The 26,685-nt window shown below is 41.8% G+C and overlaps 1 protein-coding gene across 3 annotated transcripts in view; it reads left to right on the forward strand.

The window, feature by feature from the left end:
- Positions 1 to 26,685, forward strand: part of HMGA2 (high mobility group AT-hook 2) — a 118,230-nt gene that overhangs the window by 74,314 nt on the left and 17,231 nt on the right. For 2 of the 3 annotated variants that reach the window (XM_009563372.2, XM_054056762.1), the window contains one exon: positions 19,868 to 19,900. In XM_009563372.2, the coding sequence (XP_009561667.1) occupies positions 19,868 to 19,900 (33 nt within the window). Of the gene's footprint in view, positions 1 to 13,248; positions 13,419 to 19,867; positions 19,901 to 26,685 lie in introns of all 3 variants that reach the window. The other variant, XM_054056760.1, reaches the window with a different exon arrangement.

A 26,685-nucleotide genomic window follows, 5' to 3' on the forward strand; every position in this document is an offset into this window, starting at 1 on the left:
TGCAAGTCCGTGCTGAACTAGCTTATCAGTAATAATCAGTTTGCCTATGAAAAGCTGAGGTTATCTCTCCATCAGCATGTGGAAGTATGTGTGGAGCTGGAGGAGGTGCAGAGGTGTATGTGTGATTTCCAGCCTGCTTTCATGTGACCTGAAGTAAATCCAGATAGTTGGGGCGTACTGAGATATGTGGCATTAACCCATTCACAAGCTTGGGAAGGAGGGAAAGGAGGAGGTACTCGGAAAGATATGACGCACACGTAAACCTTGCCGGCCAACTGTTGAACTGGTGTAAATTGGTCTGGCTCCATTGACTTGAAGTTATGCTAGGTATGCATTAGGGGGTCTGGTGCATTCAAGCAGATCTTGCTTTGTTAGCATTCATTCAGAAATTGTGCCAGTACACAAAGCACGACATGAGCATGTATTTTAGAATTTAAAAATATAAATCTGGCTGATTTGCGTGTGCTATATTTTTTTCTCCATTTGTGTTAATTATTTATGGCACTGGAAAGTACAAATTAGCATAGGTCCCAAGGAAAAGTTTCATCAAAAATCACCTTTAAAGGTGAAACATTTAAGGGGCTGATTGTTATTTTTCTTATTAAGCATATGAAGCTTGCTTCAATTTGTGTCCTGTCTATAATTCCTATGTTTAGAGCAATGCTGATGGGAAAATGGTAACCAGCAATTTATGAAAGGTGATACTGTGCCAACAGATAGGCAGTGGATTAGGACATGTGACAGTAATCTTCCATGGCATTCAGGGCATTCAGACCATATGCTTTAAAACATCAGTAAAATACATGTCAGAACCATTTCCTCCCCGTGTCTCCCTCCCAAGGACCATGGCGGCGCGCGGGGTGGGGGGATGCTAAGAAGGGGAGCCAGGTGGCTGCTTTGCAGCCCTCAGAGCCGGGATGCTCTCTTGCTCTCTGGAAACGGCTGGTGGTGCCGGGGTAGAATTGCAGCACCTTCTCCAGAATGAATGAATGAATGAATGAAATTCAAACGTGAGGAAGCAAAAGGAAGGCAGCAGCTGCGTGGTGTTAGCAGAGCACAGTGGATTTGTGTTAGGTTTGCTTACGAGTATTTACTGACTGCTTTTTGGAGCAACTCCTGGGAAGTAATGGTGGAGGCATGGTCATTGTCTATTGTTTCTATTCCTGTTTTTCTGCACTGTCCCAGTTTTTGTCTGTAGGTTGTAAGAGCATTTAGAAACACTGCATGACTTATCATATGTAGTTTGGAGAGGGGATGAGAGCTTAATAGCACTAGAGAAAGGCTTTTGTCTTTGGAGCCTAGTGCTGGAAAAAGATTATTTGCAAGTCAGTCAAAGCTCGTTGTCAAGATATTCCATCTCTACCCATTGCTTCTGTTCACTGAAGGCAGGGGTTGCAAGTACAAGCTCAAGTCACGAAAATTTGGGAGCCCTTTAGAGTGCATGTAGAATTTGCGGGACTATGGGTAACCTCCTTTGTACCTCTTTGGCTCAGCCCAGAAAACTGAAAGAGGAGGAAGCACCTCAAACCACAAATAAACTGTTCTGTTCATTTGAAGGTAATGGGCCAAAACTTGGTATTTTTACTCAGGCGGAACTCTCACTGAAGTCATTAGGCAGTGTGTCTGAAGAAGGGTGTCAGGTCTTACTGTGGAGTTATTTATTAGGATCAACATTTCTGAGCCTCCGGCTGGTAGTGCTCATCTGCCTGAAAAACCTATCTTTTAGGAAGGGAGTGATAGGGAAGTCCTATGTGGAGGCTATAAAAAAGTTTACATTTTGTATTAACATTGATTTTACAATCGTAAAAGAAATACAAATGTTTAAAAATTAAACATTTTTGTTTAAATATTAAACATTGCCATTTCTCATCCTCCTGATTTTTAAGTCAGCCTTGAAGGCGGCTGGGGCTGGTTTATAGTCATTTCTTGCCAGCCCTCCTAGGTAACCTTTTAGCAGCACAAAAGCTTCCAAGCAGGAGAGGCTACCAGGCAGTTAACTGTAGTTTTAAGGGTTATTTCCAAATATGCATCACTGTTTATTCCTGTTGAGAGGTGTTCCTCACCTTTTGAACTTTCTGACTGCTAGCCCAGGTCATCCAAAGTGTCATGCAGATTGATATTTCTGAGTTCAGCACAGCGTAGAGGGGAATAACCCATTCAGGCCTCCTTGAAAGATTGGTGATGGGTTCCTTAATTGAATAAGAGGTGACTCAGTGTTTTATGAGCATCTCTCAACACAGTCATTACTTTTATCAGTCTGGAGTTTTAAACGACAGCCCTTGTGCAAACAGCCTGTGTGTCAGTGCCAGCTCGCAGCTCTCTTCTGCCAGCAAGACTTCGCCATTGATGCCAAGTACTAAAACCAAATATTTGGGAAGGACTCCCTGAAAGGGGAAATTCTCAACTGACTCGCAATAGTCCTCATCTCTGGGAAAGTGCATGGACTTTACATTCCTTGTTCTTGGGTGAGGGGAGCAAACTGACCTGGTATAACAGGATGGCTTTGAGGTTGCTTGTGCCAGGACTCCGTTTGCAGCTTGGACTTGCTGGCATAGCAGCAACTTAGAGCCTTGCCACTGCACTGGGACACAGGAGCCTGTGTCACCCCTGGCTCTGCATAATGTGGAGCACCCTGGCAGCAGGCTGGCTTGGCTCTGGTGGTGGCCATGCAGAAACCTTGTGTGAGCAGGGCTGGACAGTGACTCAGGGAAGCTGTCAGTGAGTGTGCTCCTCTGCTGCCGTCGTTTATGCCCTTTTGTGCAGCCAGTCAAAAAGCTTCCTTTAATCTGGCCAGTAAGGTGCACTCTCTCTCTCAGCAGTCTCCAGTGCTGCTGCTTGAAATAGAGATATGTCTTGAAATAACCTCATTATAAATAAAAAAATAGCTTCAAGGCATTCGTCCCAGAAGAGAAATCTCTGGGATGTGTTTGGCCAGCCAAGAAGAAACTGCAAGAAAGTTCCCACAGTCACGCTTCTTCCTGTGCCATGGAACTGGATTCGGACAGATCTCCACAAACAGAGCCATTTTTAAGCACATTTCTACCTTCATTCTGGTGGCCTCATTCCCATCATTGCATGTGTTTCTGAATGGCAGGCTGGGCTTCCTGGGAGAAGTGGTACGCGGTTGTGAATAGCCGTCCCCCACAACATTGCATGTAGCACACGCTTCTTGACACGTATGAGGGGATGTGATGTGCAGCCACGCTGTGCACTGCCCTGGCACATCCACCTGAAGCAGGTCCTCTGCTCTGCCCTGTGGGGTATGGCTGCTCCCTGCCGCCGTCAGCTCAGGAGGAAAAAAAGAACAGACAAAGATGTTTGAATTTGAGGAGCTGGAAAAAAAGGCTATGAATGCTACTCCATGTTGTGTAGAAAATGGTTCAGAAATGTGCAGGATTGCAGCTTCACTCGAATAGGTCTCCTTCCTGCCCAACCCCTCACGGTGGTGCTGAGAATGCTAAGGAAGTAAAACTGCGGGAGTTTGTATTGGTGGCTACCTCAAAATGCCCCTCTGGGGAAAAAGTGCTGCAGGGCTGAAATTTGATTTTGGGATATTCACTACAGCTGTTGCAAGGCTTGGAGGACCTAACTGTGGGCAGCTTTCCTTCCCCTGTGGATGATCCCGAAACAGTTCTGTGTTGTTACATGCAGTGAATAAGAGACTGGAAGGAAACCATCCAGCTTCCTACAGAAACCATGCTCGAGCCTCCTGTATTCCTGCAAGAGAGCAAATTCTCTGGCTTTATCTGCCAACTCATTCCTTATTGCAGTTTACAGAGGCTGGAAGAATGCACTCAGGAGGCAACCTAGCTCCAAAGGAGAGCTGGTTGAGCTGGGAGAGACTGTCAAAGAGGTTGAATGGCTCCCATACTCCTGTGGAAGTGACAGGAAGAACTGTGTGTGAAGAATACACATCTTTCAGTAGCAAATTATTTTTCTTCTCACTCTTGAGTCTTAATGACCATTAAATGCTTGCATGAGTCCAGCTAGGACACCCATTATCTCTCTAGCTTTCAAGGACCAAAACACTTTGGGATAATGAAGTAAATGTAGCTTGTCAGTCCAAAATAATAACATATTACAAAGTGGAAATGCAAATTTCCTGTGGTATCCCTGAATAGCAGGGGATATTTCCTGATGTATTGTTTCTGACCTTCAGGAAAATTGATATTATGAACTGAGGGAAGAAAATGGGTACAGTATCAAGCTCCGGCAATTAAAGTAAAACAGTGAGAGGATAGTACACTGGGTAAAACAGTGAGCAAGAGGAGGTTTGGATTTTGCCATTGGTTTATTTGTTGTTGGGCTTTTTTTTAATGCTGTGGGCACTGGGTACAGTTAAGGTGCAGCAATGCTCTTTCTACATAAAAGGCAGCGGTGGAAAGGAAATATAAGAAATCATTTAACATTAAGTTCAATTGCTTTTAAGGGCACAGACAAATAATCTGGAATCATTAATAATATTATTAAATAAGCAAAAATTATCTGGATGACAGGTTATCTAATACTTGTGCATGTCCAGCAAAGCAGCAAACATTCACTTGCAGTTCTAACAGTGCGATCAGGAGCAAACATACCTGTGTGTCTGTTAAGTAGATTTTACTTTGAAAAGAGGACAATCTGTGCTTGGCTACTGTTAGTAAAAATCACAATTTTTATTCCAATTTTATGAAAAGGAGATGAGCTATTAGGTTGGCTGGTCTACACTTCATGTGTATATATACTACATAATACCTTGTCTCACCCTGTAGAACCTCCAAGATCCATTTTCTCCCAGTGTTGCAGTCCTGCGCTCTCCCTCGTGCAGTTACAATTATGCTGTCAGCCTGGTGGTTTTGAGTTGAGCTCACTTCTGTGAGACGGTTAAACAAATTTGAGATTTCTAGTTATGTGCATCTGGTCTTAGTGGGTTTTGTGTCAACTCCTTTAATTTTCCTTGATCATAATTTATTGTTTAATTTCTCTGCAGCACATGTGTGCATGTTCGTGCTATGTATGGAAATCCTCATGAAAAAGAAACCATTTTGGCAGTATTTCTAAGAGCAGAGTAGCTTTTCCTTGTTAGACTAGTGACATCAATATTAGACCTTTGACCCACAAATGCGAAAGGCAGATGGGACTATGTGATAATCTGGCATGACCTGTGCAGGATGGGCTGATGAGTCCATCACAAGTGAAGGTCTGCTATAGGTGCTAAGGTTTATCGTCAGAAGGGAATTCCTTCCTATGAATGGCATTTGAATGCAAGTGACAAACTCGCATAACCTTTTGAGTCATATCTGAAAGATGAGAAATGTGCTAGAAGTCTAGAACTGTTCCAAGAAACCTGCATTCAGTAATAATTTTGACACTAACATGTTTTGTGAGGAAACGCTTCACTTCTCTGGGCCTCTTTTCCACAGCCAGCCTTTTGTAAGTCTTCCATGTTTGGACCACCATTCTTCATGTGAAGGAATCACCTGTGCAGCATCTAATGCAGGGACAATAAATTTCCTTGATTTTCCCAATGCTTTATGAAAATCCTTTTGCCCAGATTCTTTCTGCCTTGCTTGCTGAGGTCGTTGCTTGTTTCCCCAGAGTTGACAGGAACAGCACTGGGTGAACATTTGTTGGGCAGCCTGGAAATGTTGGCTTTGGTGTTTTTGTCCTGTCTCCAGCAGCAAAGTCTCTGATTCCTCTTGGTACCACTGCCAGCTGTGGTACATAGTCTAGGATGATAGAGTTCACAAGCTGTTGGAGGGCTACAGTCATTTGAGTGCCTGGAGGCACCTGCCGCTAGGTCTAGCTCTCAGTTAACAGAGTCTAAGACTTACTCTATAAGCAGCAGGGACTTGTTGAGAACTGCATGTTGTTTTGTGCCAGGCAGAATCTTCTCAGGGCAGGTAGGTTGCTGAAGCTGATTTTTGGAAATAAGACAATAAAATTAACAGTCACAAGGTGTAAGCCACCTTAGTGCATTAGCACTAAGTTCCTCGCTCTGCAGCTATAAAAACATATTTGTACATAATTTCTAGTTGAGATATTTAATGCATGACAGGGTTACAGTGTCCTGGCTGAGCTTTGATAAGTATTAGTGACTACCTGTGTACAGGCAGCTAGCCTGTCCTCATTGCTAAGTACTATTCCTTCACCTTAGTAAAATGTGTGTAAAGTGATGCTGTATATCCTTACACCTGAAATAAGCTAAAACCAGAATGTATTCTGTTATTTCTGCGTACCTGGTAGTAATTTCTAAAATGCCTTTTAAGTCATTGATGTGTTTCATAGAATCATTAAGTTGGAAAAGACCCTTGAAATCATCAACTCCAACTGTACCTGTCCACTACTAAATGATATCCCTAAGCACTTCATCAGGGATGGTAACTCAACCACCTCTCAAGTTTTACTTAAATCATGCAGAATACAGTATCTCACTAATACCACAAAGGAAGGATGGTTATTTGGTTAGTAGCTGGTCATAGATTAATCATTCGGTGTGACTCACATTTTAGACAACAGAATTCAAGTCACAAGATGGTCATGGGGGGAATATTGCTGTTTTCCAGATAGTGGGGTTGTGATCTGAGTTTCTGATAAACATATCCAACACAAGCAGTGTCCTGTTCTATTTGCAGACCAGTGCTGTGAAAGGGATGTGCATGTGTTCCCAGGCTCTCAGGTTATATGGGCTAACTGGGAAACAAAATTAATACCTCCAAGGACACCTAGCTGCTGTGCTTGAATGTAATTTTCTTTCAGATTAACTTAGGATGAATGCCTCTGCATGGCACTCAAGAAAACTGTCATTGGAGCAGGTGTTTTTCAGATTATATGTGAAATCAAAGCCCTGACCACTTCTGGTCATTAGCTTTCCCATGGCACTTTTCAAAAGAGTCAGGGTTATGACCCTGGTGTCCTGGCCAGTTCCAATTTGGATAATTACATCCTTCCGTCTCTGCCATGTACACTGGATATGCTATTTTTCACCTCATGCCCCAACTGTATGTAACACTGTCTTCTGCTGTTAGAACAGCTGCCAGACCTCATCCCAGGAATGGCTGCATTTTGGTACAGAATGAAACAGATCCCTTTGTAATGTCCCCATGTCACTTTCAGTGTATAAATCACTTTGGGATCTGCAGACATGAAAAGGATATTCAAAAATGAGGCTATATATTTAAATTTTGTGATTGTTTTTAGTTATCTGATACATACTCAAGCTTTTTGTGAGGAAGTCCATGTTGAAATGAGGAGTGGTACTGATATGACCCATTTCACAGCACCATAGGTCTCCCACAGAACATCTAGTAGTTAGATTTCCATTTCTGAACAAACACTGAGGGTTAAGGAAAATGTGCGTGGGAAAAAAAAAAGAAATTCACCACAAGAGATACTACTGAGGAGGAGACAGACAAATGAGTTCATCATTGTGATGTCCAGGCACTTCCTGAGTTTTCTTGCTTGTAGACCCTTGTCTACTACGTACCATAGGGTTGGGTTTAGGTTGGGATTAGTTCTGTAGTCTTCAGGAACTAGATGTCCTTGCCTGTATTTGTGTTACTATGGGATGCTAATCAGTGAATACATTATGCATTTTGCTCCTAAAGTCTCCATGGTTCAGTGACATCCTAAGGTCTTCCAGGAATGTAACTGTAACTCCTGCACACTAAAGACACCCCTAGGACACTGGCAGCCTGGTAGCTGGAGTGTAGCATGGCTAAGACACGCAGGTGAAAGCATATCTTAGGTATTACCGGCTGATGCTATAAGTGAAGGTTCAAAATTTTAAATGGATATACTTACAGTTTTCCAGGGTAGGGCTGGTTAAACTAAAGCTTGTGGGCTGGATCCTCCTTGCCAAAGTTATCAGCAGTGCAAAATTACCCTGCATCCTCTCTTCTGAAAGCCCTTGTCTTGGGCAGAGGGCAACAGCCTTCTTTTTGCTATGGTCTGTCTTCAAGGATGCTCTTCACCCATCTGATCTCATATATATTGAATGGTCCGAGCACAGCCATAATCTTGTCACAGGATGAGTATGGATGTGAAAGAAGTGCCGTGGTTGGAGTTGAACATAGAGACCTCGAGCACTTCATAAAGGGACCATTCAACCAACTGCAGCCCAAAAGAATGGGCCTTATCACTCTTAGGAGTGAGGAGAGGCAGGAGATGTCCGCAGTGCTGAGGAGGTAGCCATATGGACCTTACGTGATATTGGGGAGGTTCTCTCTGATGTACAGAAAGTTTATTAATAATGTCCTGATGTGGAGATGTCACAGAAGTCTTGGCTTTCTTCTCAGTCAGGAAGCTTTCTGGAATTGAGGCAATGCATCTGGAAGACTCACGAAATCACCAGTTTGGGGCTTGCAAACAAGTTTACAGTTAGTAAAATATTGTCTTTATGACTGAGAAAAAGAAGAAAATAAAGAGGGAAAAGCCCAGTATTTGCTAAGTAAAATGGAGCTAGACTATATGACTTTCATGAACTCTGCCTTTGCTTAACTATAAAAAAAATCTATATTCAGTAATAAAGGCCAATTGTACAATGCCGAATGAGCATAATAACCACGAATTGCCAAGGGCATGTGCCAGCAATGGCAGACAGGAATTAAAGTGAAAAAAATGTGGCTGAAAAGGCCACACATTTATTAACGTAATTTCATCTAAATTAGCCCTGAAGGCAGACATTCCTGGGAGGTGATGAAAGGCAAAGAGGCATGGGCAACTCCTTATCCTATCACTGTCCCCCACCCTTTTGAAGTACTTGTATAACAAACAGTGAGTGTCCCGGCTGTCCCGCTGCCCGAGCTGTCTAACCACAAAGCTGAAGCAGACTTGCTTCTGCAGAGATTGCTGTGCTGAGAGATGGCTTGAATTCTTCTTCAGGAAGAGCATGAGCTCCTGCGGATCCTGCTGTCATCAGCCTTGAACGGCAGGTTGTTTCTCTGCTTGCGGGTAGGGGTGTAATCCTCTGCTCCCCGAGGCAGTATAGTCCCAGAGCCTTCCTACTTCTCTCTTCCTTTTTATGATCTGAGAAGATGAAGCACTTCCATGAAGCTCACAAAAGGCATTGATCCTAAAATCTGAAAAAATCACTGGAACCTAAAAGCAGTCTTTCTAATGAAACTTCCCAATTTAAAAACACCACAAAACCCCCAAAATATGTCAGTAATGCACACACTATTAAGAGCATAAAAGAAGCAAAAAAATATGACAAAAATACAGCCATCTTGTATGTGCTGGTGGACAAAAAGAAATACAAATAAGGTATTTCTATGTTTCCTCTCAGTTCCTTGTGCATAATACGCACTGCAAACACCTTGTTGCCATTTGTGTGCAAGCAGGGAAGGTGTTGTGCAATTGGTCCCTCTCTTCTCCATCATCTCTCCTAGAGACTTTCATTCCTCCATCCCAACCCTTTGGATCTTTCTCACTCTGCAACCAACCAAAACTTCCCGACACCAACCAAAACTTCCCAGCACCGTTCCCTACCAGTCAAAGATTTCCAGAAGCTCCTATGTGTGCACACACTGTCCCAAGCTATACTGTTGTTTCCTCACCTCTCCTCCAAATACTGTCCTTCCTTCACTGGTAGCCTCCTTGCTGGCCATGAGTTTTGCAGCAACCTCTAGTGTCCATGGGGCTTGCCTCAAGGCACACCCTCAGGCTCCCTGGCTCCTTTCCCAGGAAAAAATCTTGCTTGAGGCTGCTCTGGGCAGTCACAGGCATGGAACATAGGGATGTTTAGGTGCCTGGGAACAGCCTGCAGACACCAGACCTTCTTCCTTCTGCTGCTGATCACCAGCAGAAGGACCTTGCTGCACACCATCTCTAGCTCCCTTACCTGTTAATACCTAGAGTAACAGGTATTAATTAACAGTATTAAGTATCAGATTATCCTTGGTCACATTGCTGCCAGTGCTAAAATGGTGTTGCAACTGCCGTTAAATGATCTGGTGCTGATATAATACTTGATCTCATGGAAGCAAGTTTTATTCAGCTGCAAATCCAGCTTCTTTCTATCCAATGTACCCAATTCCCAGAAAGGGTATGTCTGTGCCAACTACAGCAATATTTGGAGGCCAGCTATCCTTCTCTTTCATCTAACAAGCTGCTTGCACCTCTGTTGCCAGGACCACCTAGCTACAGATGCTACCAAACGGTGTATTTTTGGCACACCAAACCACATAGGTTCCAAGAACACTTACATGTGTCTAGTTGGGAAATGGAGGCATTTATCTCTTTGGGTAGACTCTGGAACTGGTTTGAACTAAGGGCAGAATTTAGCCAGGGACAAAATTTAGCTTTGTTTTTTGTAACATGAAAAAGTAGGTTTTGTCACGTAAACAACAGAAACAACGAAACATGGAAGAGTTATCAGAAACTGAGAGTAAATATTGAGCAGTCCTGTTCTCTGAAATGACCTGTGTTTGCTAAAATGTTCACAAGTACTCCCTAGCAACCACAACATTTAAAAGCAGGCTGCTTTCCAAGTGGCAGATGGAGCTCTGTGAGTGAGGAAACCACTTTAAGCTGTACCAGGGAGCAGGGCTGTAGTAGGGTGCTCCGGGCGCCACATTCTTGGTCTGGTATTGGATTTCAGTACTATTATGAAAAAAGCTGCAGGGGATTTGTGTGCATACCTTACACACATACCTTTGATGTTCACATTGTTAGATCCAAGCAACAAATGGGATCTTCAGGTCAGATGTAGCTTCCAAAATGCTATTAAATAACTGTAGCTAGACAGTCAGGTAATTGTCCTGTAAAAATTACAGTCAAATTCTTCTCTCCTAGACTGAGCTAAATTCAGAGTCTGTCCAGGGACATAAATAGAACAACTCTAAAATTGCACCAGGATTATCAAGAGCAAAATCTTTCTCCCTTCCTTTCTTCCCCCTTATTTCTCTCTCTTTTAGACTGAGGGAAGTATGTGTACGTGGACACTATTCATATTTCTGGTGCTGTTGAGAGGCTGATGATAGGATATTGCAGAGTTCGACTTTGCAATCATTTAGTAAATGAGTTCTAGCTGCCTGAAAGAAAAAATCGTTTTGCTACCATCTTTTAAGATACATTACCGTGTCATGCAGATTTCAGAACGACGCTTATGATGAAGTTCCTATTAATGAGTGAATGGTAAAAGCACATGAAAAATGCAATGCAGTGAGGGTTTTTTCTGCATTGCAAGGAGTGCCTACAAATCATACCTTTGCATATAATTAATGTAATTTCCATTTGAAAAATAACAATATGAACTGAGTTCAGCACTTAACACGCACGAGGATGATCCCAAAATATATCAAGCCAGGAAGTGGATTAATTACAACAACTTGCCACCAAACCGCTAGTATATTTCAAGTACAGTTTTTCTGTTTTGGACTTCTTTATGAAACTGTGCCAGGGCATCAGCAGGTTCTGGTCAGACTCTGACAGACCCTCTTAGCAGCATCAGTTTCCTGGAGGCAGTAGTAATTATCAAATCTATTTGATAGACAGACAGCTATCAGACATCTGTATATCCCAGACATAGGAAAACATCCCCAGCCAACCATGTGGCTACCAATGGATCTGCTCAGACAAAGAAGTTCAAGAGAAGTGCCTCAGGCCAGATCCTCAGCTGCAGAAGATCAGCCAGGCCTTCCTTGCGCTGTATAGTTTTTCTTTGGAGGAAAACCCTGCCTAGCTGTCACAGGGCAATGGGAGATCATGGGGGCAATGTGCTGGATGGGAAGGGGAAACTCCTTTATGACTGTAGGGCTAGGGCTGGGGATGAAGACATGTGCTCTGTACAAGATGCTTTACATCTCTAAAGGGGCAGAAATGGCTTTGCAAAAGAGGCTGCCCAGATTCCTTGCATCCTTACCCCAGTTTGTGGAGATGAGGGGTCAGACAGCTCTTCCTAAAATTCTAGAGTTGTGTCTGTGTTCAGTGAACTGAACAGTGCCTCAGCACAGTCTCAAGCACTGCCCTGCAGTCATCTGTGCTGTGCAATTGAGAACCTTCTCTCCTTCACTGTCTTGTCCTCTGCTACCTAGCATGGTGCCTAGGTGTGGTTTAAGAAGTAGTACAGCCCATGGGCTCTTCCGACTAGTCAGCATGGAAGGGACAGCCTCATATGGGAGGAGGAAAAGTAGTATGGATGCAAGCCAGGCTGTTGACATGGACTGGATTGTTTTCTTTTATAGGTGAAGTCTGCAGGTTTTGTAGGCAGACCATGTTCTCTTGCACCTGCCTTTATATAGTGGCTGTTCTGATGCTCTCCTCCTCTGGTTGAGAAGTGCCGTGCTAAAACAATATGTGCAAATTTCTGGAAGCAGCAGCACTTTTTGTGCACAGCTAAACTGGAGAAATATGCCACAGGCTGCCACTGGGAAATACCCAAAGGACAACAATGAGACACTTTGGCTTGAATCACTACCTTCAAGGGTAGGGAAGATGGCCAAGGGCTGAGAGAAGTGCATACTGTATTTTCACCAGTATCCTCCTTCAGGGGCTCTTGTGAAGAAGTGCAGCTCCTGGCTGTGGCATGGACATTGCAGCAGCACACTGATGGAGATATGAGGCAGGGTCAGAGTTGCCTCCTGGCACTGCTGGGGTGCTACTGTTGTCCCTGGTCTGCCCAGTTGAGCAGTTTACCCTTCGTTTACTGCCACTGCCACTTCAGTTCTTTTTCCATCCCTGCCTCTAGGCTTGGGCCTGTTGTTGGCCGAAGCTTTCATAGGCCTGGGAATTAATTTGATTGTTTGTATCTTAGCCTACATTGAGGAAAATGGGCTGTGCCCATGTATCAGTCTCTAAATGACGTAAGGACACTGGTACTGAATGAGTTAATGTCTTTATGACCTTAAATGAGGAGGAGAATGGGTGTAGGAGGATGTAAAGAGAAATGTTACCTGACAATAGTTAGATTTGAGCAAAACCACTGAAGTTCAGAGTTCAGTTTCCAAACAGTAGCAGATTTTGTGGCAGGTTGCCTGGTTTGGGACTTTACTGCCCTGTTTGTTCTGTTATTTCATTGGAGGCCAATGCAAAGGTCAGGGGGATTAAGGAGCTCCTGGCAGTCAGTTCTGGAGCTGAGTCTTTGGTGACAGTCCTGCAGCTCTGATGAGCTCCATGCAGCCACCATCAGTGGTGCTGCCAGGAGTGTCCCCTGAAGAAGGAACTGCCCCTGTTTTTTAAGTCCATGTGGCAGGAGCAAGTAGAGAGGGAAGACTCTAAAACAAGAGTTAGAACCGGATGGTAATGTGATATGGTGCTTTTCACCTCTAGGTCGTCAATTCAAATCTAGCCTGTTTTGTAGTGACCAAAAATCATTTCCACATGGCCCAAGAGAAATGCATGGTGGACACAGGGGTTGCTGTATCCAAACAGACAAGACAGTCTGGAGATAAACAGTTGCACAATAGTTATTTGTTTGGCGAAGTCTGCAACGTATAAAGGTAAGTAGTTTCTGATTGGTTTATATCCTTGAATTATGAGGGCTTGGTTTCTTTGCAAATAACTTATAATTTATTTCTTTCTACTAAAATGTATGTTTTTTCCTTATGCTATAGCTAAGAATAACTGGAACCTCCCATTTGGCTTTCTCAATAGTCTGTCTGTGTAGAAAGTTATAAATAGACAGATGCATATGATGTTTGCCAGACAAAAGAGCCAGCTCATGTTTCCTTAGGTGCCTGTCAGAAAAACCCTCAATGCTAAACCTTGTGCTAGAACTATTGAAAAAGACAGAAATCACTTCTGAAGATTTTAGCAGAAAAATGCCCAGGGTGCTGAAGTAAATCTGAGCAAAATGTATGAGAAAAGCTTATCAAATACATAATAGATAATAGTGAATTAACAGAGGAACCCAACAGAACAGAGGTAACTCTGAAGAAGAGCAATCGGCAACAACTGATCCTCCTGCTGCTGAACTTTACTGATTTTAGCTGAGTATGCCAATTTAAACTTTGTTTATAGCATTGACCTACAGATACAAGACCCATTAAATGGATATTTAACCTGCACTACCCTACATATTTTATGGAAATACAACCAAAAATAATAGCATCTATCAAGAACACTGCACTAACAGCTACCGTGCTTTGAATTTTGATTATATCTTTGATAAACTCAATGGGGTATTGTCCTTGAACTATTAGCTGAACTAATAGTTCAGCTAGTAGATGAAGAAAAATTAAGTTTTTTTCCCTTTCTGTTCTAACCATTAAGTTTGTACTTACCAAGATCTGTAACAGTGGAAAATCTACCACTGTGAGGAAGGCTGGATCAAAGCAACTGAAAAGTAATTTTATTTTTCAATACATTTCTTGCATGATTTTTATCCTGTCAGAACATAAAACCATTGCAAATGTAGCAACTTACAGATGTTCTATAGTGAATGTAGTCTTCTGTAAACAAAACGTGGGAAATGCTGACCCTGCTAAGTCAATTCTTTGACTTCCATTGGATATATAGATACCTGACTGGATATATGTTCCAGAGCCTGAATTTTCAGGCTACCGAAGGAGTAATTTGAAGCAATGTGTTTTGTATTCATCATTTGAAACATAAAATTTTGTTACCAGACAACTATTTAATGTCACTTTGTGTACTTGAACAACTCTGATGTTCTCTGCTCTCTTCCACAAGTACAATATAAGTACTATTTACTTTGTCATCGGCTGAAGTTATTGGTGCAGCTCTGAGATGTTGCAGGGTTTTCCAGCAGCAGTCAGGGGAGGTCAGATTAATAAGCTAATAAATATTTTTTGAAAGACCTGACTTTGTATTTGGTGTTAAAAACTCAGAGGAGTGCCAAGTAGGATAGAAAATAAAGAATAAAAGTTCCACAGATTTTGCCAAAATTCTCCACAGATTACTATTAACCTCATTTATGAGACTGCACAGAGGACTGTCAGATCTCTTTTGAACTCTGAGGGCCAGATGGTTTTGCTGTTAGATCCTAATGACCCACAGCAGTGTGCGTACACAGACACCACAGTTGCCAGTTGACTGCAAACGTGTGATGGAAGCGTGAGGATTCATGACCTTGTGCTTCCAAAACACAAGCCAATCCTGCTTGGGTGGAGGGGGCATCCCCCTTGCTTTTGGTGGGGTAAAAAAAAAAATTTCCAATACACCCTTGAAAGAAAGATAATTTCTAAAGAAACCCATGAGCATATCTGAATCAGAGGAGCAAATGGCAGGCACGCCGTCCCATGTGATCTGGGGTTGATCCCTGCTGATGGTCGTGAAGCTGAAAGCAGCTTTTGCCCAGAGGTGGGGGCTCCCTCACAGACCGCGTAGGACCCCAGTCTCATTGTTGGATCGCCCTGTGCTGGGAGATGGAGGGAAAGGCTTGACCTTAAACAATTAAAGCTGTAGGGCAGAACAGTAGTTATTCTGCTGTCATATGGAACTGCTTGAAAGACATGATTTATTTTGGGTTATGTTTGTTTCAACTGGTATAATATGTACTTCCTGATTTTTTGAGGATATATAGACAAAAAGACTAAATATGGTTTTACTCATCTTTTAATTTAGAACTACAAGTGTTTGGGTGACCTACAAAATTATTTTAATCATCTCTACACAACTCTGAGCTGTCAGCACTATAAATGTCATCCTAACTGGGTATTAGTTTCCATCCTGGTCATTTAGTCTCACTAGAAGAGCTACATCCTTGTGAATGTCTTGTCTGTGTCAAGCTGTGGGAATAAAACAGGGAATCACTGTTGCCAAGAAGCATCAGTCAAACATTTTCATCACACTTAGTTTGCAGAGGAAGACACGAGCACAAAATCTAGGAGCATTGTGAGTGTGCAGCTTGCCCTTGGAGCTTCAGGCACAGCAGTCAAGGGTTGATTTGCATTCAAACCAGTGCTTTTATTTCTGAACACCAAAAATGTGTCCAGCATTGCTCATACTAGTTGACACAGACTTACCCTTGTCCTTCCTTATTTTTGTAATCCCGTAAAAAGTCACAGGATAAGAAGGAGTATGCAAATCCAAAGTGTGGCGAATTGAATTTGATACAACTTTAGACCACTGGTACAAGATGAATATGGACTTATTACATGAGGCTACTCTTTTGTTCTCATATAGAAAGCAAAGAAATTCTTTAACCAGTGTCTGTATAGGATATAAGGACACATCTAAGATACTGACAGAGAGTAAAGTAACAGAATTAGGTGATAAAAAGAGGAGTGAAGTGACAAAGGAGGAGTGGAATAAGTGTGTTGTAGAAAATAAACAGTTGGGCTTTGAACATTCAAAACTTACAGCAAAGATAAAACCACTCAGAGGTTTGTGTACTTCCCTCTTTAGGTCGTTTAATATTTTTCTGTTCAAAGTTAGGAATCTTATGAAGTTTTAAATTATTGTCTTTTACCTTAGCTCACGTAGTTTAAACACGGCAAAAGAAAATCTGCTGTACTTTGGATTTGTTCTTAAGTGACAGACATTCAAATGACATGGTCATAGGATTTTTACCAATGCTGTCACTGTTCTTTCTGTATCATACAGATTTAAGAAAGCTACCTAAGGCTGACTTGTACTTGTATATGATGGAAAAAACCCTGAATTCTGTTTTCAAGAGCATGGAATTTCAGCTGATACACATTCAGTGTACAATAGCTGGTTTTTAAACTTATGATAAAAATAGAATGTGAAAGTCACATGTTGCCTGAAGCTCCCCTTACATACAATCACTGACATAAATGAGAGAGCATCTGGGAGACCAGGTCTGCCGTCATATTCTGCAGGCTTCTAGTGGTGTGCATAATAGTTCGGAGTTCTTGTGTCATGTATACAACTTTATTTTGCTCCAAAGCACCTCTTCAAAAATCCCTTGTCCTTGGCTTTTCTTTATGGTTCCAGTCTTTTCCATAACCAAGACAGATTCTTTTTCTTTCTAGCTGGTTCAACATGCTGTTGCAACACTGTTTTGAATCAGAGGTGTCTCCTTTGAAGTCCTGAAAAGATCTCTTAACTCAGTGAACACAAAGCTTAGTGAGTCCAGGCATTTGTATTCATAGTGCGTCCAGAAGTTTCCAAAGGCATCACATCCACAACAGTAAAAAGAAATGACGAGAGTTGCTTAGGAAATCTGTCATTATTTCAGTGTGCTTCATTTCTTCTGGTTTGGGGTGACCTAAGTGAGCGGACACTGCAACCCTCTCAGGACTGGGTCTTGCTGGATTTATCCAGCCTGCATTCATCCAGACAGCCAGGCTGAAGTAGGAAAAGCAGTGCCCCTGAAAAAGAGCACTTGCAGTGATTTAGCCGCTACAAGCTGGAGCCCTCAGCATGGCACAAGTGGGCACAGACAGCTCTTGGCATATTGGTGATGTGTGTCGTTAACACTGGCTGTAGGGCTAAGCCCACCTTTTGAGCTTCCATAGCTGTACTTCTTCCATTTGAGGGATAAGACATAACACACACTGAACTTCATATCCCAGATCCACTGGAAACCTAGCCGGCAGCAAGCAGCCACTGCCAAGGAGCTCTCGACATGAAGCACTATGATAGCAAAGGTCTTGAATTAATAACATTCTTGAAAGCCTTGGTCAGTATCAGAGACAGTTTCCAACTGAGCAAAGTACAATATTTTCCCTCTGCTTTTTATGAATGGCTGGATAGGATTGTGCTGGAGTCAGAGTCCCCTGCGAAAGCCATTCATAAAAGTAAAAACAAAACAAAACAAACACATACAAAAAACTTTCTAGGTCCAGTCTGAAGCTGCTGGGTGCCAGAGGCTGGGAAAACACGCTGGCAGCTTGAGTTCCAGCTATCACTGAAAGTATTCAAGGGGCTTTTTGGTGGTCTGAAAAGTATGGATTGCTGTGTAGAAGGGCAGCTGGTAGAATTACTGTGACACATACTAGGCAGAAAGCCAGAGCTGGCCTTGTTTCAGACATTGTCTTTCCTCTCATTTAAGTGTCAGGACCTAATTCATGGAAAATTTGGTGAGTTGGCAGCTCTTTCAGAAGATTTCATTGAGCTACAGTGTGTGAGAGTCACATGAATGCAGAGTGCATGGCCAAAAATATATGGGTATTTCTGAGCAGGAGAAAACAATCAGCCTCTGAGGATGTCTGCAGATTTCATGTGGTTTGGGAGTAAACACGTATACAGGTGTAATCAGCAGACAAAAAAAGAAAATAAAGAGGAAAAGCACTAGTGGCAGATTGCTGAAGAGTTCAAGAAGTTCTTTAATTACAAGAGATTCCTTTGAAACAAATCATTCCTTTCTCCAAGGGCAACAAATGTCCATTAATGAGTTCAGGGCTTTCAGTCCACCTGGAGAAGGCATCAGTAAAATATGTACCTTGGTAATAGCTTCTCCATTGCAAGGGAATTTAATGGAAAAGGGTCCACCCTGAAGTTTAAAGAGGGACTCTGTCATCAGATGTTTTTTTCTCGTATTTATTTGAGAGCAGAACTAGGAGCCTGAGGCACAGATACAAAAATATTACAGCAATAGGATTCCGCTGAATTTGAAAAAGACTGAAAATAAACAAAGCATCTCTTGTTAAAATGGGACGCTTGTGGTAGGCAGTCTGAAATTAATCAATTACATTTAATTTACATTTTCATTGATCCTTCTCACTGAAATATTGCTGTGAAAAGCCAGTTACACTGAACTGTTTATTCAGAAATATTCCAGTTATTTCCTACTACACTGTCATGAAAATTAGTTTTTTTGGCCACGCAAAGGGACAGCTTGTTGGCCTCTGCCCAAACAAGTCACTGAAATCATGGCTGGGACTAGGAACAGGCAGGAAGGAAGGGCAGGAAGAAAATCATTGGATGCAATTCATATACTTTGAAAACAGAAAGTCCTGCAGGGGAGGATGGCAGCAGCTTTGCCCCACTGAAGTAAGAAAAGCTCTTTTGTGCTCCTGATGTCAGGATTTCATCCTTTATCTATGGTTTTATTATTCTGTGCTGCTTCTAGCACCCGCAAGGGTTGTCACATTGTGTGGGTGGTGGTGTATTTTAAGTGTGCTTGTATTAGTTCCTTAATTGGTACTACTCCTCCTCCTCCCTGGTGTGGGAATGAAGAGCACGGGCACCTTGGTGAGTGTCCTGACGTGTACGGACCACATTTCCCATTCCTGGGTGGTAGCAGCCAGGAAGGAGACTTGCTGAGGAACCCATGGCTGTGACACCAGGTCCTGCGTAGGCAGGCGGACACAACCGCCAGCTTTCCCTGCCCACACACCCAACCTGCCTTATGATGGGCCTTCCCAAAATCGTATCAACAGGTTCACAACGCTCAGCCCAGCATCACCTTTGTGCAACCAGAGCTTCCAAAAGCTGGAGTCACTGCCCATCCCAGTCTCCTGGTTTTGACAAGGATAGCTTTGTTCAAGCAGGAAGCCCTGGCTCAGGAGTGAGGTTATGTGTCCTTCACCTCTCTGTCCAAGCTGTGCTCCTGCTCATGGCCAGGAGAGAGAGCCTCCCCACAGCAGGACGCTTCACTCACAGCTGAAAGAGAGTGGGAAGAGAGTGAACAGCATCGGTACAGACAAGAAGATCTAGTTATAAAATTAGGTCACTGTCACAGTCTGCTAAATAATGCAGTAAAGTAAATCTAGCAGTACCATAGAAGAGCCGAAAGTTGTAGCATGCTAAATTAGATTTCATCTTGATTGTAATTAAATAAACTTAACATATTCCTCTGCATCCACAGTAACCTGAATGACTTCAAAGCAAGATCATAGATAGGTGTAGGAGAGGCCAGGGGTGAGAGCTGGGTATGTTCATCGTTCCGTTTCTGAATGTGAGCTTTTCCTTTGTTTTACTTCTTTTGCTGAAAACATTTCTCCCAGCATCTGTGAAACCACAATTAAGTGACCTCAGTGAATTTGGTTTCTCACCATGCATTTGTTTTACTTTTCAGCCTCAACAAGTGGTTCAAAAGAAGCCTGCTCAGGTAAGAAAATCAAATCTAAATTCTTTGGAATACTTTAAATTAAATAATTCCTCAGTATTTGAACTGCTCTTTTTTACTGTAAAGAATGAAGGAAAATATATTAATCATATGAGCTGGGGGACAGCTGTTGGCTTGCCAGGCACAACCAGCAGAATAATTCACATGGTGGCCCTTGGGAATGAGAGGAGGAAGCAGTGAACAGTGTCCTCTTTCTGCAGCAGCCACCTTGCGACAATAATGCAGGCACATGCACACACACTTAGCGTGACTCCGGAATGTGATATGTAACTCTGGGTGTCCTGAATGTGCGTAACTAGGGACTGTTTACAGGAAGGAGGGGGCACAGGTATAAAACCCTTCTCACTACTGTTTTAAAGGAGCCTCTAAATCCACAAAACAAAATAGGCTGAACTTGATAACCAAACTAGATCTGTCACAAAGACTAACATATTTGAACTTCCGGTTCAAATTCTTTAATACCTTCTTCTTTAATACCTTGGACAAAGCGCAAGCTAAGGTGTCATGAAACCAGTCAAACTCTGCATTTATGATCACTTCCATATTATTTCCCCAGTCTACCCCATGTTGAAGAAACCCAACATCCTAAATCTTTGACTTTTTTACATCAGCAGCAGCGTGTGGGCATGGGAACAGGTCTATCCCTGCCTGGCAGAGTGCATGGGCTGTGCCACCATACCTCAGCAAGTATAAATGATTGCTGAGTCAAGAGCCTAAAGGATCCATTGCTTTTCTGGAAAGAGATCTGCTTTCAGGAGGAAATAATACTTCTCTTTTTCCATCTTATGGTTTCAGTACATTATTGCACAGTGTACATTATTGTAATGTCTGCTGTAATCAGAATTAGGAGTTGTTACGTAAGAAAGAGAAAACATCCTACCTGTAAGTTGGAGGGGTGAGATGATGTAACTCTCGAAAGCATGTGCAGGAATCGCATTTGTACAAAAGAAATCAATACAGTCACAGTAATGATGAATCCATGGCACTTGCAACAATATTAATGTCTCCGAATGGCAGACATAATATACAGGATGAATGTAGTAGTGTTTTCAAGTGAGGTAAGTCTTGCAAGGAGAGGTAATGTCTTTTATTAGCCTGGCTATGTGAGCAACACAAAGTGAGTCCCCAAGGACGTACCATCTGTAACCTTCTGACTACACCACACGATTCAAAACACATCAAGTTGTTCTAATAAAAGATATTTCCTCTCACTGGTCTCACTTACATCCTTGAACCGTTACAGCCACATTCAGGCCATTCCTACATGGTAGTAAGTCTGCTGGTGAGCACAAAGTCAGCTATCTCCTCCGTGGCAGCTGAGAAACAAGGAAGCTTAAACCCTGCTGTGCAAAGGAAGGTAAATCCAACTGGCAAAGACCCCTGGCTTGCTGTTCGTATTGCGGTTTTCTCTGTTATGTAGCAGAGTTCATCCCCACCGGGGTGAGCAGGGCAAAGGGCTCTGGAGCTGGTGGCTCTGCTTGCAGCCTTGCCACTGATGGCATGTGTGATGCCACTAATCTCCTTGTGCACTTACTCATGTACATGTTTTTCTTGAATAGTAATTGACCACAAGCCCTAGCACAAGAGAGGAAGGAATGACTGGGGCCGTGGTGTAGGAAGGCAAGGAGGGGGCCTGAGACTCTTTTTGTAGCAGAACGATGTAATGACAGATTTAATTGATGGCAAAATGATGTAGATGTTTGAACCAAAGCACCAGGGTTGCCTGTATGGATCTTCCTATCCCTTCTTTCCCCAAGCAGGGACTGTGACGGGGATGCTGTAGAGTGTTTCAGCCAGCCAGATGCAGCTGCTGCTGCATGGTGCCTCAGTAGCATCTCTGTGGCCAGTGACAGAGAGAAAGAGAGTGAGAAAAGGAGGCCCCTTGACATTCCCATCAGTAAAGGAAATGTTTGTATAGAAAACGAAGAGGCACAGAAGGATGCATGAAAGAAGAGAGAGAACTTTTTACAAAATCCCCAGTCATCACAACGTAACTAATGAAATTACACTTTAAATTATTTGTGTGCCGTGTCTTTACTCAGGGAACATTTCTTTTTTTTTTTTTTTTCTTAATCCTTGGCCTGGGGGCTGTTCAGCGAAATTATAGAATCACAGAATCATAGAATGGTTTGGGTTGGAAGGGACCTTTACAGGCCATGTAGTCCAACCCCCAATCATTGAAGTCAAAACATGGACTTCTCTTTAACCCTTCCTGATTTTATTAGGCCCCAATACCATGCTTATTCTAGCTCAACTTCATGATTTTGTTGGGTGTGGGTGCACAGCAGAGAACAAAAATTATCCCTGTGAGCAAGCAGTCCTGGCAGTGTCTTCCTGAGGATGAAAGAAGGAGGAGGTAAAGCAGCATAATTCCTGGGATATCAGGAACTCCATGCTGCTGGGTTTCACTTAAGTCTGGTTGCCTTTCTCAGTTTTCTTTTTACACTACTAAATTTCCCTTTAAAGGAGGGAGGTTCAGAATCAGAATTAACAACAAGAACATGAGCTCATGCAGGCTTCCTAATCTCAGCTGTCTGAGGAAATCATGATAAATTATATAAACATGGGGACTACATGGAAGTTCATGGAGGATAATGTAAATCTTACACTACATTCAGAGGAATCTCTTCCTTTTCCATCTGTTTCCTTCAAAATAACTTCCCAGATGGTTTTACCATGTGGCAGTCTGCATTAAGTTAGAAATGTATCCTTTCTTCATCACTGGGGACTGTAAGAGGTTACAGTTGGGAACTGCTGTGTGATGCTTAGTGTGTTACCCCAATCTGCCTTGGTAAAAGTGGCAGAAACATTTGGTCACGTTTCACCCCTGAGTGCTGTGCCTTGAATTTTTGGTGTATTCTCCAAGATCTCTATAAACATTAATTTAAAGTACTATTACTCATGTTGCTTTTGCTAGTAGCTGTGCCTCTTGGATTTGTATAATTTATAAAAGTACAGAAGCAGCAAGACCAGGTAAAATTCTCGTTTTACGAATAATAGCTTTGTCCCCATCACTGTTTCACAGATTTTAAGCATTGTGCAGGGGTCTGCCATGCTCTGAATCTCTTTATGGACATCTGCTGTCCAGTTTAGGGCCATGTAGATACCTACATAAACTTCTGCGGTATCTTGAAACATCCCCAGAGCTCTGAAGATTTTACCATCACACAGATGATAAATACAACAGTAAAATACACTGGAAATCTACACAACCATATAATTCATGCAAAATTTTAAATGCTATGGTGTGTACACATTTTGTGATGCTCGCTGATGCAGACTCTCACATTTCCTTATGAAAATGACAAAAAGATAGCAAGCCTAACTGCCTGACATCAGTAAGTTTAGCACTTCTATATAAATTCATGCCTACACCTCAGAAACAGAAACAAGCACTCCTTTGAAATGCGCTTTATCTTTGAGGAATGTACAGTCAGATCTTACAAGCATGATGTAGTAATATTCTTACCAAGGTGTGCATATAAGCAGTCCAAACAGAAATAGAAATTTCTCTATTTCTTGGGTTTTAGCTCTTTGCAGCAGCTTTGGCCTGAGCCATATGAGTGTGTTACGCTCTTAAGTAATACAAGGCAAATAGATATTTTTAGGAAAACATCATGAAAGTTATCAGAGTTTCTTAGAAACCTGACATGCTTTATTTTTATCATTTCTAGAGAGAAGAAATACTGTGAGTTTAGAACAGCCCTTTAAAAATCTTCTTATAATCTCATTGGGAGGTCTGTTAAAATCTCAAATCCATGCAAATCCTCTGTATCTAAGTCTGAAAGACCGCATATCAGTCAGAAAGACAGTGTATTACTCAGAAAAGTACACATAAAGTGTACACAGAAAAGTATACACAAAAAAGTGTACAGAAAAAGTACACAAAAAGTACACATGAAGTATACTTTTCTAATCAATGCCAAATGCATTAGATGCTTTTAAAACAACATCCAAAAAATCAAATCCCAACAAAAATAAAAGCTAAAAAGAAAAATGTTAGTTTTATAGAAAAGAAAATGCAGATCTGCTATATTTTTTCTCCTGTTACTCATTTCTTAGTTGTTGGTACCAATAAAGTTATGCATGTTCATTAGTCATATATACACAAGTCACAGCCTTAACATGTATGCGTTTCCCAGCTGCACCCATCACATATGCCTACTCAATGTAGGAAAGAGTAAATGCTAAAAGCATGAGTCTTTGCAGCCCAGGAGCTACACAGATGATTCATACATTCATATGCAGCTCAAAAGGAGCACACACTGTGAGCAGATCTGAGCCTGGGACCTGTGGTGGTTGTGTGGCAGCTCCAATGCACTGGGACACCCTGGCCAGCAGGCTGCTGTTCCTCTTTGTGCTGTGCAATAGATCTGCTTCCACAAGCTTCAGGTGTTCTGCATACGTGCAAGCCACCACATGTGGCTTTATTTTTTTTTCCCTTCTGAGAAATCCCAGAGAGAAATGTGGTAAAACTACACCAGAGATCCACTTTAGCAGGCTGAAAAGCTTCCAGTGTTACTGAAAAGATGGCAAATCCTTTTCACCCATGCAAGTGTACATACACATCCAAGAGAGCCTGTGCCGCTGTCTAAGCCCACTCTGTGTCCTGCTATGCTGGGAATATTGCAGCCTTACTCAATTGAGTCTTGGCAATAGAAGCATTGAAAAAAAGCCTCTGTTCCAGAGGTTGACCTGGTGCCCTGGAGTTTCATTGCTCTTCCCACTGCATCCAGCAAGCTGTATTGCTTACTTTTTTCTTTGTTTACTGATACAGAGAGCCAGAAAATTGTCAGATCCCAGGAGGAATAAAATTTATTTTCCAATGGTATGTGGAATTTTATACTTCAGAGTAGGGTAATTTTATGCATGTTATACACACCACTCCAGAACATCCACTGAAAGTCCGAGTTACCGTTCTTTTATTATTGTTATTTTTAAAGCAAATACTGAATGTTTCCCAAAGGCAGCAATAGGGGCTATCTTATATGTCTGGAGGTCCTTGCTACCATGTGCACATGCACCAAGCAAGTGTGTATCACAGTTCCATCAGCCCAGACTTCACTGCACCTTCCCATGTGGACTGTGGCCCCAGTGGAGCTGCCCAAAGCTTTCCAAGCGGGCTCAGCTCTGGACCTGCGGCAGAGCCCTCTGACTCAGTGCTGTGCCTCCGACCACCACCAGAAAGGGGGATGGTGCTTGTTGGAACTTGTCAGAGGTTTTGTATAAATAGCTTCATGATGAAAGAACCTGGTTTTATTGACCCTTTTCCCCACAGGTGTCCTTGGAATTTTTGTTTTTCCAAAGCTTCACATATTATGATCACTTGGGGACTGAGTATTTAAAATCAAAATAGGGTTTGATTCTGTTTCTTGAACATTTTTGCTTTGCAAAATCCTTCCAGATTGTACTTCTGAGTGTTCCAGAAACATTGTTTTCTGATTTGAAAACATTATTTTAACAAATGGATAAGAATGTTATGGGAAGTCTTAGGAAAAATGGCTCCAATTTGAAAATTATGTTTCATTGTTACTAGTTCTGCTGTTTATATTTCAAGTAACCTGTAAGGATTGCTTGCTGTAAAATAAAAAACAAACAGAATTACAGTAATATCAAACTTGTGGATTACAGCCAGAATTATTAAGAAATTAGGTGGATGTCTGAACTGCAGGAATAAAACTACCATTGGAGAGGTTTGAATTTGATTTTAAGAAAATCCGGAAAGTCTCTTATTTTCTTCATGGATGTAATAGGTTGAGTCTGGTGGAGGGTGTTGAGCTCTACATCCTTACCTTATTTCTACTTCCAAGGCAAAATGGTGGCATTTGCATGATGTGGTTTCCAAAGGAAGATGTATTCAGTCTTCTTTTATAATCAGTTTATTGTGACAGGGAGAATGAATAGTTTGTCTGGTTACATAAAAGAAAAGAAAAAGGGTTTTTTAATTTTTTGTTTTTAAACAGAGAGAAAATATAGATATTGCAATTACCAGTTCTATGAACAGAGAAAGCACCAACCTGTTCTAAAGAATGAGGGCTAGAAGAGGAATTCAAGTATTTCTGACAGCAAATATTTTTTTATTAATCTGACATAGCTTCTGAGTAGACTCTAAATAACATAATTAAATGAGGTTACTCCTAAATACCTAAATCAAAGATACAGGTTTCCAAGTTTTTAAGTATTTATTATTGTCATTTATTACATAGTCATGATAGAGTAACATTTTTTTGATGTCTGTTTCCAGAAATTTGCCTGTAAATTAATGAAACGCATAAGCTGAGACATTATGTTACCGGAAGGCAGGGAAGAAAAGGAGAAAAATTACTTTCAAGACAGGAGTATACTCAAGTCACTTTTAAAGAGTCAAAAATCAGAAATACATACAGTGATCTGAAGATGTAGGTTGCTGCTTTATAAGGCAATTTTTTACGTTTTTTTATAGTTTCTTTTATTGACACTGTTAGGTACACGCTGGCCTCTCAGTGTTGTGATGGCAAAGTACATTTTCACCCAATGAACACTAGGCCCATAGGTTCATTACCACAAATCAATTTTATAAAAATAACTTTTATAAAATTGCTTTTGCACATAGCACATTTGAGTATTTTCTTCAACTGAACCCATCCCACCAGTAATGAAAACATTGGAAGAGCTCACCCAGCATTTACATAATTTCTTGGAGAGCACAAACAGAACAGGCAGATGGTTTTTACGAAAGTAGTTAAGCATTTAAGTGTGCATCATAACGAGATATTCAAATAACCTTT

The sequence above is a fragment of the Cuculus canorus genome, chromosome 1 (assembly GCF_017976375.1).
Source record: "Cuculus canorus isolate bCucCan1 chromosome 1, bCucCan1.pri, whole genome shotgun sequence".
In the NCBI taxonomy this organism is placed as follows: Eukaryota; Metazoa; Chordata; class Aves; order Cuculiformes; family Cuculidae; genus Cuculus; species Cuculus canorus.